The following is a 12,875-nucleotide window of genomic DNA, read 5'->3' as shown; positions in this document are numbered from 1 at the left end:
TGTAACTGAATGTGATCTGGGGAGCTGCTGGTCTTGTCACTGGGACCCAGCTGCCTCTCAGACACTGGCACGCTCGGCATCGTCGCAGCCAAATGCATGCTTAGCACCCCTCCTTCAGCATGTCAAACACACACTCTATTCCCTACCTTCACAATGTCAAACACGCACTTTGCAGCCTGCCTTTAGCACGCCAAACAGACCTGCTCTACTGTGTCTTGAGCATCCTGCCACTAGAAAGTCACATACATGCACAGCAGTGTGTCTTTAGGGCATCAGGAGCACCATTAGAATCCTGTCCCTGTGCTGCGAAAACAAGGGCAGCCAGTTGGGAAGAAACGTAACCGAGCCCAGTCACCTTCAAGCAGAGGGCTACACAGCCTTTATGAAGATCGCTGTAGCAGTGTCTGCTTCAAATGCATTCACAGTCAGTCATTCTCATTATCCTTCTCTAAAGAAATAATGGTTAACTCAAATGAATAGTTCATAAACAGTCCACTTTTGATCATGTCAAGAAAAGTATAGATGTGCCTACCATACACTCCCTAATATCTACCGACTGAAATTATTTCCAGTAAATGTTGCATTTCAGGTCATTGATAATTTAATGTGTCAATATTCCACACTGGCAATTCTACTAACCTAGTCAGATGATATGTGATTAGTCACAGCCAGCACTATTAGTAATAAAATCTTATTTGAACTCCAATGTTACCTACTAAATATGAGCTAGTTCTATCATAAAATATCCAAATACATCAATGATTTATTTTCCCGTGTCCTATAAAAAAATTCAACAAAAGAAGACAATCACATTTGCAGATTCAAGGCATATTGGCTCTTCAAATTTCAGCAGCAAAACATTAAAAATGAACATAATTTGTGACCTGTGCTCAACTGGCTCTCTGAATTCAATTGTGTTTTGCTTAAATGTTCCAGCCCAAGAACAATAGAAAATCTTAATTTATAATTATTCCTGGGAAAATGTACAAGCATAAAATACCAGGCAGACAGACAGACGGGGTGACCAGGCAGACAGGCAGGCAGACAGACAGGAGGACAGACAGACAGACGGGGTGACCAGGCAGACAGACAGGCAGACAGACAGACGGGGTGACCAGGCAGACAGACAGGAGGACAGACAGACAGACGGGGTGACCAGGCAGACAGACAGGCAGACAGACAGACAGACGGGGTGACCAGGCAGACAGACAGGCGGACAGACAGACAGACGGGGTGACCAGGCAGACAGACAGGCAGACAGACAGACAGACGGGGTGACCAGGCAGACAGACAGGCAGACAGACAGACAGACGGGGTGACCAGGCAGACAGACAGGCAGACAGACAGACAGACGGGGTGACGAGGCAGACAGACAGGCAGACAGACAGGAGGACAGACAGACAGACAGGGTGACCAGGCAGACAGATGGGGTGACCAGGCAGACAGACAGGCAGACAGACAGACAGACAGACGGGGTGACCAGGCAGACAGACAGGCAGACAGGAGGACAGACAGACAGACAAAGAGAATGACCAGGAAGACGGTCAGTGACACTCTCCCATTTGATCCTTCTCTAGGCTCACATACCAGCCTCAGAAGTTCCTCCAAACTTCCAAAAGCCTCAATCTCATTTCTCTCTTAAGCCTTCATCTTCTCTCCAGAAAACACCATAGGTCCATCAGGGCACGTGCTTCAAGACTCAGAACAGCTTCTTCCCAACAGTCATAAGCATGTTAACTACATCATCCATGTGGGTGCTACACAGTGAGGGTGTTTCAGGTGGCTCCCCAGTGGTTCTGTAAAGCGCTTTGGGTGTTTGAAAAGTGCTATATAAATGAAACATTCATTCAATCATTCACCTTGTTGCCCTACTTGTGTGTTATTGTATATTGTTATGGAAAATGTTCTCACATTTCCACTGAAGAAGTCCCACTGGTTCTCCATCCAGTGAGCTGTGCATCTCAATTCAGTTTATGATGTTTTCCTTGAAAGCAATGGGTGATTGCTCCAGGTCATTTCTTGGAATTACATAGTCACCATAATTTAAACATTCTTCTGTGGTGATACTGAGCTGGTGTATCAGAATCAATATGCCTTCGACAACAGTGAGACAGCGCAAAAAATCTGGGATCCTCATGGGATGCTCCTCGGTAAAATAATCCAGCTAGGATCTCTAATTGTAACAAACACAAATGCATCTGTCTTTTACAGATTTATGTATCCTATATTTTCCAATACAGGTTTAATCTGAGTCATCTGCAACATCACAAGCAGCCGCCCACCCAATACCACGGCCTGCAGGACTCCATCATAACTGCCTTTCAAGAATCTTCCGTGTATAAGCAACTCCCTCAGTTTTTTTTTTTTTTTTTTTATCAAAGATGCATGAAATATGGCCTTCAGAGAGCTGCTTCTGTGTCTGACTTCTACAGTCTGCATTGTACAAGTCACACACTTGCAGACACCCTTCGGATCTAACAGGACTGTGCACCCCCACTTCCTGGCACCGGTCTGACCATCATCTGCATCAGTTTCATTTGTTTGTTTCATGTTTTTTTTTGTTTAACTCTTACTAGCTGTGACTGTTCGTCTTCCTGGCCTCCGGCATTCCGCTACCAACAGAGAGCTAAGCTCTCCCATCACCTCAGGTCAGCCAGTCACCACAGTGTGAAACATGCATTCTATACCCAGCTATAGCTGCTCAAACTCTGACATCCAGCTTTCAGAATCGAGTGAAAAAGTATCAACTAGACTGAGTTATCCATGCAGCTCTTACTGCAGCACATGGGCTCTCCAGCATGAGCACTGGCAGCTCTCCCAGTAACCCACCGCCAGAGGCTCCTCAAGCATCCACCCCCTCGTGTCCTCTCCAAGAAACCTTGAGTACACCTCCCAGAATCCAATTATACCAACTCCACCCATGGAGACTAGCACCAAATAAATGGCTCTAGCTACTGTAGCTAATGGGGTGGCCGGGCTGACGACGTCTCCAGCCGCGCTTCCCACGATTTCGAGAGTAACCGCTTATGCAACGCAGCCGCTTCCCAGGTCAGCCATGCAGAACATGCAGGGGCAGTGCACGCACTGCAATAATTAAGGCTAATTTCGCTCGAGAATCATCTAAAAATATTCGTAGCACAGAAAGCCCATGGCAGTTTTTCCCTAAATGAGACAGGTATACGTCATTGTTAATGACTGTAATTACAGGACCCAGTATCAGCGTGATCTTGTACAGAAGCAGAGAATGCCTTCTAGGGCAATGCTGTTGTCTGGTGCCATTTTCCCGTTGACACGGACACTGGTTAGTAATTAGCATGTCAGGCCGGGTGCTCAGTGAGTTCTGCAAGGCAGCGCGTCCTTCCTGCTGCTGTACACATACACACAGTCCTTCCTGCTTTATCGGAGATGGTTTCCATGCCCCCTCCATGCTTGATTTCAGACATACCCATACATATGAATTCTGCACAGATATGACTGATTAGCCTGTACTCTTGCAGGGTTAGAAAGCAATTCCAGTGGCGCCATCATTTTAAATCCAGAAGGGAAAAAATCTAGAGAGCTTAGGAAATGATTTTAAAACAATGTAACATATAAGGACAATATAAGGCTGAGCCATAGTCCAGGAACTTTAGGTTTTAGCAAATGTAACTATATACTGAAACACAATCTTGCGATTGGGGACCTGAATGCACTCACATATTGACAGTCATGTCTGGGAAAAAACAGCGAGTTTTAATCTCAGATCCAACAGAAATGGTTTAGTCTATGGTTCACCCTGCTCTTCCATCTACACATCTCCCTCTTAATATGGTGATTAACCATGTGCATTTCTGTTTGTCCATCACCATATTACCAAACACTTTTCAATTCACACTTGGTAATAACAATAACAATAATGACACTTTATTTACAATCCTTCTGACAGTAAAAAAAAAAAAAAAAAAGTTCCACAAGTCTAGTCTCGCACCAAAACCGTCCGCCACAAGAATAAATTGCAAAAAATGGGTCCCCCCACTGTGTCTGGATAGGGATGGGGACAGGGATGTGGACAGAGACGGGGATCTTGATAGGGATGGGGACAGGGATGTGGACAGAGATGGGGATCTGGATAGGGATGGGGACAGGGATGTGGACAGAGACAGGGATATGGATAGGGATGGGGATGTGGGCGGCCCTGTGACTGAGGGCATTATCACTGTTTGCTTGTTTCTCCTAGCTTCTGTAAAATGAGCATGTCAGAAGCAGAAGGGAAAACCAAGGGACTCTCCGGCTCTGAGGGATCTGACGTTAGCCTGCTGAAAGTAAACATTAAAATAATATTCATCCAAGGCTGTAGGCCTTTTACCAACCATGACCAGTGAGTGCATGAACCCTCCCCAATAAGTCAGTTTTATGAAGGGAAAATTGTAAGCTGCCCCTACAGATAAATGACTGCGGAAATTAAGCTTGCTGTAACAATCATTTTCTCACCATTAGTCTGAAATAAAACCAACATGTCACATATGTAACAGGAGACTGATACAAGGCCTCGGTGCAGTGGTGTCATACATTTCTTTTGTAGAACTGTTCTACAATATATTTTTAACTCACCTTGTTAAAAGACACATTTATTTTCTTTACAATGGTATAATGTGTTTAATTTAAGCACAGAAAAAAATATTTTTTGTATGCATGCCTTCAATGTTAAAGAATGGGGAGGTACCTGCAGTGGGCCTTTCAAACACTGTTTACAAATTTCAAAGCTGTGCCCCAGTTCTCTCATGCATATTTGAAAAGGAAGGTCAACAGCTTCATCAAAGTAAAGCTGCAAGAAGGACGACATCCCAGCACAGAGCGCCGCGATGCCACAGTATTTAATTAGCCCACTTAAAGCGATCTTTCATTTAGCGCTGCCAGTACAAAACACCTGAGGCACTGGCGTGGAGATAAAGCTTCTAATTGTCGTTCGAACGGAGAGGATATGCTAATTCCTACTCCCCTGGGCCGCCGGCGCATCCCAGAGAGCTCGTCTTGAGCTGGTCGTAGACAAATGTACCACAGCTTCTGCTAGACTGTCCGCCATAGAGCCGGCCTTTGTTTGCGAGGAGAGCACCTCTGACAGTTAATGACTGACACAGAGGCAGGCCAGACAGCAGAGAAAAACAAATAAAAAATATCCCCTGAACAGGAAGTGTGCTTCTGCCCTGCCGGCTCCAAGTTGTGACTTTGATCAAGGTGAAGATCAGTAGACGAATCTGCGTAGGCAATACAGTAAGGTTCTGAAAATTCACCATGCATGCAGTGCTTAACTCTGCATCTATGTTCGGATGTACCTGTGCATGTGAGCGCGTGTGGGACAACACGTGCATGTAAAACTGAAATGGACTCATCTTTTTAGCTTGTGATACCTTTAATCTCTTCCTGCAAGACCATATAATCTTGTAATTCACACCAAATTCCTGTGAGATGTGAACTATGCGCCCTTGAGTGATGTCGTTTTTTTTTTTTCCTTTCTTTTAGATTAATCCTTCTCAGTTGTCAGCCGCCACCAGCAGTCAATCTGTACTGATGTCACAGGTCAGTGCAGAACTGAGTAAGCGAGTTTGGACTGCAAGCATAGGGCTCTCACTCACTCAGCAGGCAACCAGTGCTACGCTGACACGACACTGATAATTGGCCCAACGTGCAGATTAGTTTTCTCACTTGGGGGAAACTGGCATCTACATGGCAATAGACAGCATGAGGAATTGTGTTGGGGAGATGGTTAAGAAGTGTGGGGCATCGTTACTAAAGTCGCTGCAGCCTGGGGAGTGAAGACGGCTTCAATTAGCCCTTCGCACAAGACGAGACAGCACAAAGTGCTAATAATGTTTTGAGAAGGTGTAACTCAGCATTCTCCTAATGGAACTTGGGCTTGGACTTTAAGTGAAACCGAGTACAAAAGGATACCACTGAAGAGCTACAACAAAATCCTGTAATACTAAACAGGCAGTCCTCATGTTAAGAACGTCTGACTTATGGGCAACTCATAATTACTAAACGGACTGCCATGAAACCTAGCATATTAGACATTCAGGTTAAATACATGGTTTGACGTATGTCAAGCTCGAGAAAATACTAGGCAGCTTCAGCAGTTCGTCGGCTGGAGGTGCAGTACAGTGATACATATAGGTACTTTTATTATTACTGTATTATTATTACTATTATGTACTTTTATTATTCTTTTGACTTTCCTACAAATTCAACTTAAAGACGACTTAGGGGACAGACCTGGGGACCACCTACAGCCACACACATGTATAAAAATAGTGGGGAAGGATTTACAGCCTCAAAGCTACTGCTCTGAACCCCAGGAGAGCTGTTGATCCCCTGGAACTATGTACCAGGCAGACTTGTTCTAGTTTAATATCAGCTGTATAAATGGCTACTGTAATAGATATAAATCATTGGACATTTGATAAAAATGGCTAAAAAGTTTCACAAAGTTACAGCCGTGTTCCACCCATGAGCTGCGCCCACCCTAGGTATATTCCAGACTGGTGGGGGCTACAGTTACAGGTGGACCTTGGGGGCCTATTGGGAAGCCCCCTTCTGGAAGGTCCCCCAGGCCAGTTTCGCTCAGACACGCTCGGGAGACAGCAGCTACTTGCTCGTAGTGCTGAGATTAGGGCTGCAGAGGACAGTTCAGTGGCCCTTCCCTGCCCCCCAAGGCCATCACCTTGCAAACAGCTCTGCAGTGTCCCACCCCCTGCCGTGCCCGTCCAATGGCCAAGAAGCATTATTCACCATGGTAACTGAAAATGACTTTTTCAATCTGAAGGTGTTGTAGTAATACATCTCAAATGTGGTTCTATTTCAAAATATAATTCCAGCATCATAAAACACTGAACATGCTCTGGCAGACTAGAATAACTACATACTAGCTACCAACTGTATACATACATCCATAACAGATCATAAACTTCACACACACATAAGTTTGGAATCCATGTCATGATTGTGCAGGAAGGGCAATGCCTACCTGTCGGTTCCGCTCATCCATGATCCGCGTGATCTGGATCTTCTTCCGTCCCATCTTGCCGTTCCTGTGGTCTCTGACTTCCCAGAATAAATCAGGAAAACACCAGAGCTTGCCTTCCGTCTCCCCTCTAGCACATTGTCCACCCCGCTGTGCTGTCCCGCGTCTCCTGGCCTGACCTGGAAGACAGAGGGAAGGAGCGCTGTGATGTGTGCGCAGGCCAGGGGGCTCAGCCTCTGCAGCTCTGCTCCTCTTCCTCCTCCCTGTTAAAGAAGGCTGTTAACCCCCCTACTTCTCCTTGCTCCTCATAACTCCCGCTGCTTCCCCACCACTTCCCCCATGGTCCACTTCTCCCTCAGTGTCCTTGTCTTTGCTGGTTTTGCTTTTGGGTACCATTCACCCACCTCTAGGTACTCATCACGCTCGGCTGACCCAGCATGCAATTCCCACTTCTGTCAAGGCAATAATGACGTTATCCCACTTTTAAGTCATAAACGTCCTGGCACAGAGAGACGAGCCACATGTGATTCACAGCACTATTCATCAAGCAAAGTTACGGCCTTTCCGGTAAAACAAAGTATTCATTCATGCAAAGTTCGAGCACTGAGAACAAAGCACAGTAAATTTAGGATAAATCCCAAAAGAGCAAGAGATACATAAAAACAGCAAGACTGTGAAACGGTAATATTTCTGACCTTAAAGTGACTAGGAAACTTTGCACTGTATATACTCTATAGAATACAATACTGCAGTACTGTCTCTGTGCTGTACTACAGTACTTTCTCTTATTCATACCTTCTGTGCTGCTGTACTGCACACCTCCAGGGCTGGGGGGTGCCCCTAGGTCAGGGTGTGCCCTTTGTAAACTCTCCCCATCGTTGGAAGGGTCCTCCCCGCAGTCCAGGAGTAAATTGTTAGGGAAACTGCTGTGACTAAATTGTTCATAGTGTGAGAGTGTGGGTGTAACTGTCAATGATGGTTCAAGCCCATAAACACTCTCATAAGCAGTCCCCCAGAAATCACCTACACCCACCCCACTCCCATCCCTTACACGTTCACCATTCCAGTGGATGGCAGTGGAGGGGGAATTCATCACACGCTGGCTGGTACAAGTGGATCAATAAAATCTACCATCACCCTTCAACATAGACAGGGAAGCAGAAGGCCTGCAGGAGCACTATGTAAAAAGGTGCTTCCCCACGCCTTCAGTGTTTATAATAATCCATCCACATAAGGCAAGCTAAAGAGGGAAGCTTCAGCAGAGATCAACCTGAATCCAAGCCATTTACACCGGTGCAAGAGAAGGAAATGTGGCCTGCTAACAGAGATCGACCTGGATCCAAGCCCTTGCCACCATTGCAGGAGAAGGAAAGGTGGCCTGCTATCAGAGATCAACCTGGATCGAAGCCTTTTACACCGGTACAGGAGAAGGAATCGTGGCCTACTAGCAGAAATCAAACTGGATCCAAGCCCTTTACACCGGTACAGGAGAAGGAAACGTGGCCTGCTAGTAGAGATCGACCTGGATCCAAGCCCTTTATACCGGTGCAGAAGGAAACATGGCCTGCTAGCAGAGATCGACCTGGATCCAAGCCCTTTACAGCAGTGCAGGAGAAGGAAACGTGGCCTGCTAGCAGAGATCGACCTGGATCCAAGCCCTTTACAGCAGTGCAGGAGAAGGAAACGTGGCCTGCTAGTAGATATCGACCTGGATCCAAGCCCTTTATACCGGTGCAGAAGGAAACATGGCCTGCTAGCAGAGATCGACCTGGATCCAAGCCCTTTACAGCAGCGCAGGAGAAGGAAACGTGGCCTGCTAGCAGAGATCGACCTGGATCCAAGCCCTTTACAGCAGTGCAGGAGAAGGAAACGTGGCCTGCTAGCAGAGATCGACCTGGATCCAAGCCCTTTACAGCAGTGCAGGAAAAGGAAACGTGGCCTGCTAGCAGAGATCGACCTGGATCCAAGCCCTTTCCACTGGTGAAAGAGAAGGAAACGTGGCCTGCTAGTAGAGATCGACCTGGATCCAAGCCCTTTACAGCAGTGCAGGAGAAGGAAACGTGGCCTGCTAGCAAAGATCGACCTGGATCCAAGCCCTTTCCACTGGTGAAAGAGAAGGAAACGTGGCCAGCTAGCAGAGATCGACCTGGATCCAAGCCCTTTACAGCAGTGCAGGAGAAGGAAACGTGGCCTGCTAGTAGATATCGAACTGGATCCAAGCCCTTTACAGCAGTGCAGGAGAAGGAAATGTGGCCTGCTAGTAGAGATCGACCTGGATCCAAGCCCTTTATACCGGTGCAGAAGGAAACATGGCCTGCTAGCAGAGATCGACCTGGATCCAAGCCCTTTACAGCAGTGCAGGAGAAGGAAACGTGGCCTGCTAGCAGAGATCGACCTGGATCCAAGCCCTTTCCACTGGTGAAAGAGAAGGAAACGTGGCCTGCTAGTAGAGATCGACCTGGATCCAAGCCCTTTACAGCAGTGCAGGAGAAGGAAACGTGGCCTGCTAGCAGAGATCGACCTGGATTCAAGCCCTTTCTACTGGTGCAAGAGAAGGAAACGTGGCCTGCTAGCAGAGATCGACCTGGATCCAAGCCCTTTCCACTGGTGCAAGAGAAGGAAACGTGGCCTGCTAGTAGAGATCGACCTGGGTCCAGACCCTTTACAGCAGTGCAGGAGAAGGAAACGTGGTCTGCTAGCAGAGATCGAACTGGATCCAAGCCATTTACAGCAGTGCAGGAGAAGGAAACGTGGCCTACTAGCAGAGATCGAACTGGATCCAAGCCCTTTCCACTGGTGCAGGAGAAGGAAACGTGGTCTGCTAGCAGAGATCGAACTGGGTCCAAACCCTTTACAGCATTGCAGGAGAAGGAAACGTGGCCTACTAGCAGAGATCGAACTGGATCCAAGCCCTTTCCACTGGTGCAGGAGAAGGAAACGTGGTCTGCTAGTAGAGATCGACCTGTGTCCAGACCCTTTATACCGGTGCAGGAGAAGGAAACGTGGCCTGCTAGCAGAGATCAACCTAGATCCAAGCCATTTACAGCAATGCAGGAGAAGGAAACGTGGCCTGCTAGCAGAGATCGAACTGGATCCAAGCCATTTACAGCAGTGCAGGAGAAGGAAACGTGGCCTGCTAGCAGAGATCGAACTGGATCCAAGCCATTTACAGCAGTGCAGGAGAAGGAAACGTGGCCTGCTAGCAGAGATCGAACTGGATCCAAGCCATTTACAGCAGTGCAGGAGAATGAAACGTGGCCTGCTAGCAGAGATCGAACTGGATCCAAGCCATTTACAGCAGTGCAGGAGAATGAAACGTGGCCTGCTAGCAGAGATCGAACTGGATCCAAGCCATTTACAGCAGTGCAAGAGAAGAAAACGTGGCCTGCTATCAGAGATCAACCTAGATCCAAGCCATTTACAGCAGTGCAGGAGAAGGAAACGTGGCCTGCTAGTAGAGATCGACCTGGATCCAAGCCCTTTACAGCAGTGCAGGAGAAGGAAACGTGGCCTGCTAACAGAGATCGACCTGGATCCAAGCCCTTTCCACTGGTGCAAGAGAAGGAAACGTGGCCTGCTAGTAGAGATCGACCTGGGTCCAGACCCTTTACAGCAGTGCAGGAGAAGGAAACGTGGTCTGCTAGCAGAGATCGAACTGGATCCAAGCCATTTACAGCAGTGCAGGAGAAGGAATCGTGGCCTGCTAGCAGAGATCGACCTGTGTCCAGACCCTTTACAGCAGTGCAGGAGAAGGAATCGTGGCCTGCTAGCAGAGATCGAACTGGATCCAAGCCATTTACAGCAGTGCAGGAGAAGGAAACGTGGCCTGCTAGCAGAGACCGACCTGGATCCAAGCCAGTTACAGCAGTGCAGGAGAATGAAACGTGGCCTGCTAGCAGAGATCGAACTGGATCCAAGCCATTTACAGCAGTGCAGGAGAATGAAACGTGGCCTGCTAGCAGAGATCAACCTAGATCCAAGCCATTTACAGCAGTGCAGGAGAAGAAAACGTGGCCTGCTATCAGAGATCAACCTAGATCCAAGCCATTTACAGCAGTGCAGGAGAAGGAAACGTGGCCTGCTAGCAGAGATCGAACTGGATCCAAGCCATTTACAGCAGTGCAGGAGAAGGAAACGTGGCCTGCTAGCAGAGATCGAACTGGATCCAAGCCATTTACAGCAGTGCAGGAGAAGGAAACGTGGCCTGCTAGCAGAGATCGAACTGGATCCAAGCCATTTACAGCAGTGCAGGAGAATGAAACGTGGCCTGCTAGCAGAGATCAACCTAGATCCAAGCCATTTACAGCAGTGCAGGAGAAGGAAACGTGGCCTGCTAGCAGAGATCGAACTGGATCCAAGCCATTTACAGCAGTGCAGGAGAAGGAAACGTGGCCTGCTAGCAGAGATCGAACTGGATCCAAGCCATTTACAGCAGTGCAGGAGAAGGAAACGTGGCCTGCTAGCAGAGATCGAACTGGATCCAAGCCATTTACAGCAGTGCAGGAGAATGAAACGTGGCCTGCTAGCAGAGATCAACCTAGATCCAAGCCATTTACAGCAGTGCAGGAGAAGGAAACGTGGCCTGCTAGCAGAGATCGACCGGTATCCAAGCCCTTTCCACTGGTGCAAAAGAAGGAACCGTGGCCTGCTAGCAGAGATCGACCTGGATCCAAGCCCTTTATAGTGGTGTAGGAGAAGGAAACATGGCCTGCTAGCAGAGACTGACCTGGATACAAGGCCTTTATACCTGTGCATGAGAAGGAAACGTGGCCTGATAGCAGAGATCGACCTGGATCCAAGCCCTTTACACCGGTGCAAGACACGGAACGTGGCATGCTAGTACTTTGTTCATAGTCTCCTGCTTTCTGAGCCCAGGAAAATGTTTCCTCTATAGCAACCCTATTGCTAGAACCTTCATATTTGGTGATGAAAATGTGTATGGGAACAAGAAGCAACAATAAAGTAGGACAAAGAAGTATACGCTCTACAGCGGTTGCCCAAGTCGGCATCATTAAATACTGTAAAATGTAAAGTGTTAGTGTGGCAGCTGAAATTTTTGAAGTTTCACAAACTGGATGCTGTAATGATATTTTCCACTTATCAGACTAGAGATAGAGCATCTGTCTTTCAGGCCCCGTGGTGTACGAGTTGCTCCCCTGAAACAATGATTTCTAACAAATATTATTGAGATGGATGCATGTAGGTTGGCAGCAAGTCTATCAGCGATAGGAAACTCCGACCACATAAAACCCAAGACGAATTTCCTTAAAACCACATCAGAACAGAGCTATGAATATGATGCAGGCTTCTATTTCTCTGCTCCTCATTTAAAACGGACACTTTCCACCCGTGCTTAGTGCAGTATTCATCACAGTACTTCTTCACGTTATTTATCCTGAGCTAATCATTTAGTGGTGTTCAGAAGGCTGCATGAACCTAAATAAATAACTTCCTTACGGAGTGCAATTTGAGTCATTAAATAAGTTATCTGCAAGGCATGGTTTTGCACACTAGCTGGAAACAACACAACTGATGCTGGCAAAGTCAGAGAGATCGTAAAGACAGCAGCTGACTGCCCAAAATCTGTCGCTTTTCACCCCAAAGGGGTCACGGTGTAAAACATGTAAAACTGAAACATGTAAAACATACTGTTCCAGCTTATTTGTTCTGTTTGTAAAGCAAGTCTAACTTTCAATTACTCCGGGTCCTCTGAGGTGGTAAAAATGTATGAGGCTGCTTATTATCATAACCAACAGTGGTATTAAATACCCCAATCCAGTGTTCATTATGTCAACAAAAATTATGATTAGAAATCTGTGAGAGATTATTAAATGACAAAAAACAAGATAAAAAATAACTCATGATGCCAAAAACTGAA

At 47.0% G+C, this 12,875-nt stretch overlaps 2 protein-coding genes across 4 annotated transcripts in view; both read right to left on the bottom strand.

The window, feature by feature from the left end:
* The window catches only part of LOC125705937 (myocyte-specific enhancer factor 2A-like), a 48,444-nt gene extending 41,241 nt beyond the window's left edge, over positions 1–7,203 (bottom strand). For 2 of the 3 annotated variants that reach the window (XM_048972313.1, XM_048972311.1), the window contains exon 1: positions 7,001–7,203. In XM_048972313.1, coding sequence (XP_048828270.1) covers positions 7,001–7,054 — 54 coding nt within the window. In that variant the 5' untranslated portion in view covers positions 7,055–7,203. The remainder of the gene's footprint in view (positions 1–7,000) is intronic. The other variant, XM_048972312.1, reaches the window with a different exon arrangement.
* An 870-nt stretch (positions 7,204–8,073) lies between these two features.
* On the bottom strand, positions 8,074–10,667 carry LOC125706802 (uncharacterized). Its single transcript, XM_048973636.1, has 5 exons — positions 10,654–10,667; positions 10,464–10,508; positions 9,081–9,392; positions 8,829–8,891; positions 8,074–8,765 (listed from the first exon to the last, which is right to left on the bottom strand). Exons 1-5 carry the CDS (start codon positions 10,665–10,667, stop codon positions 8,210–8,212), a joined length of 990 nt encoding a protein of 329 aa, XP_048829593.1. The 3' UTR covers positions 8,074–8,209.
* Between the last annotated feature and the right edge of the window lie 2,208 nt (positions 10,668–12,875).

Source organism: Brienomyrus brachyistius, chromosome 13, assembly GCF_023856365.1.
Source record: "Brienomyrus brachyistius isolate T26 chromosome 13, BBRACH_0.4, whole genome shotgun sequence".
Lineage (NCBI taxonomy): Eukaryota > Metazoa > Chordata > Actinopteri > Osteoglossiformes > Mormyridae > Brienomyrus > Brienomyrus brachyistius.
This window is presented reverse-complemented; position numbering and strand designations above follow the sequence as displayed.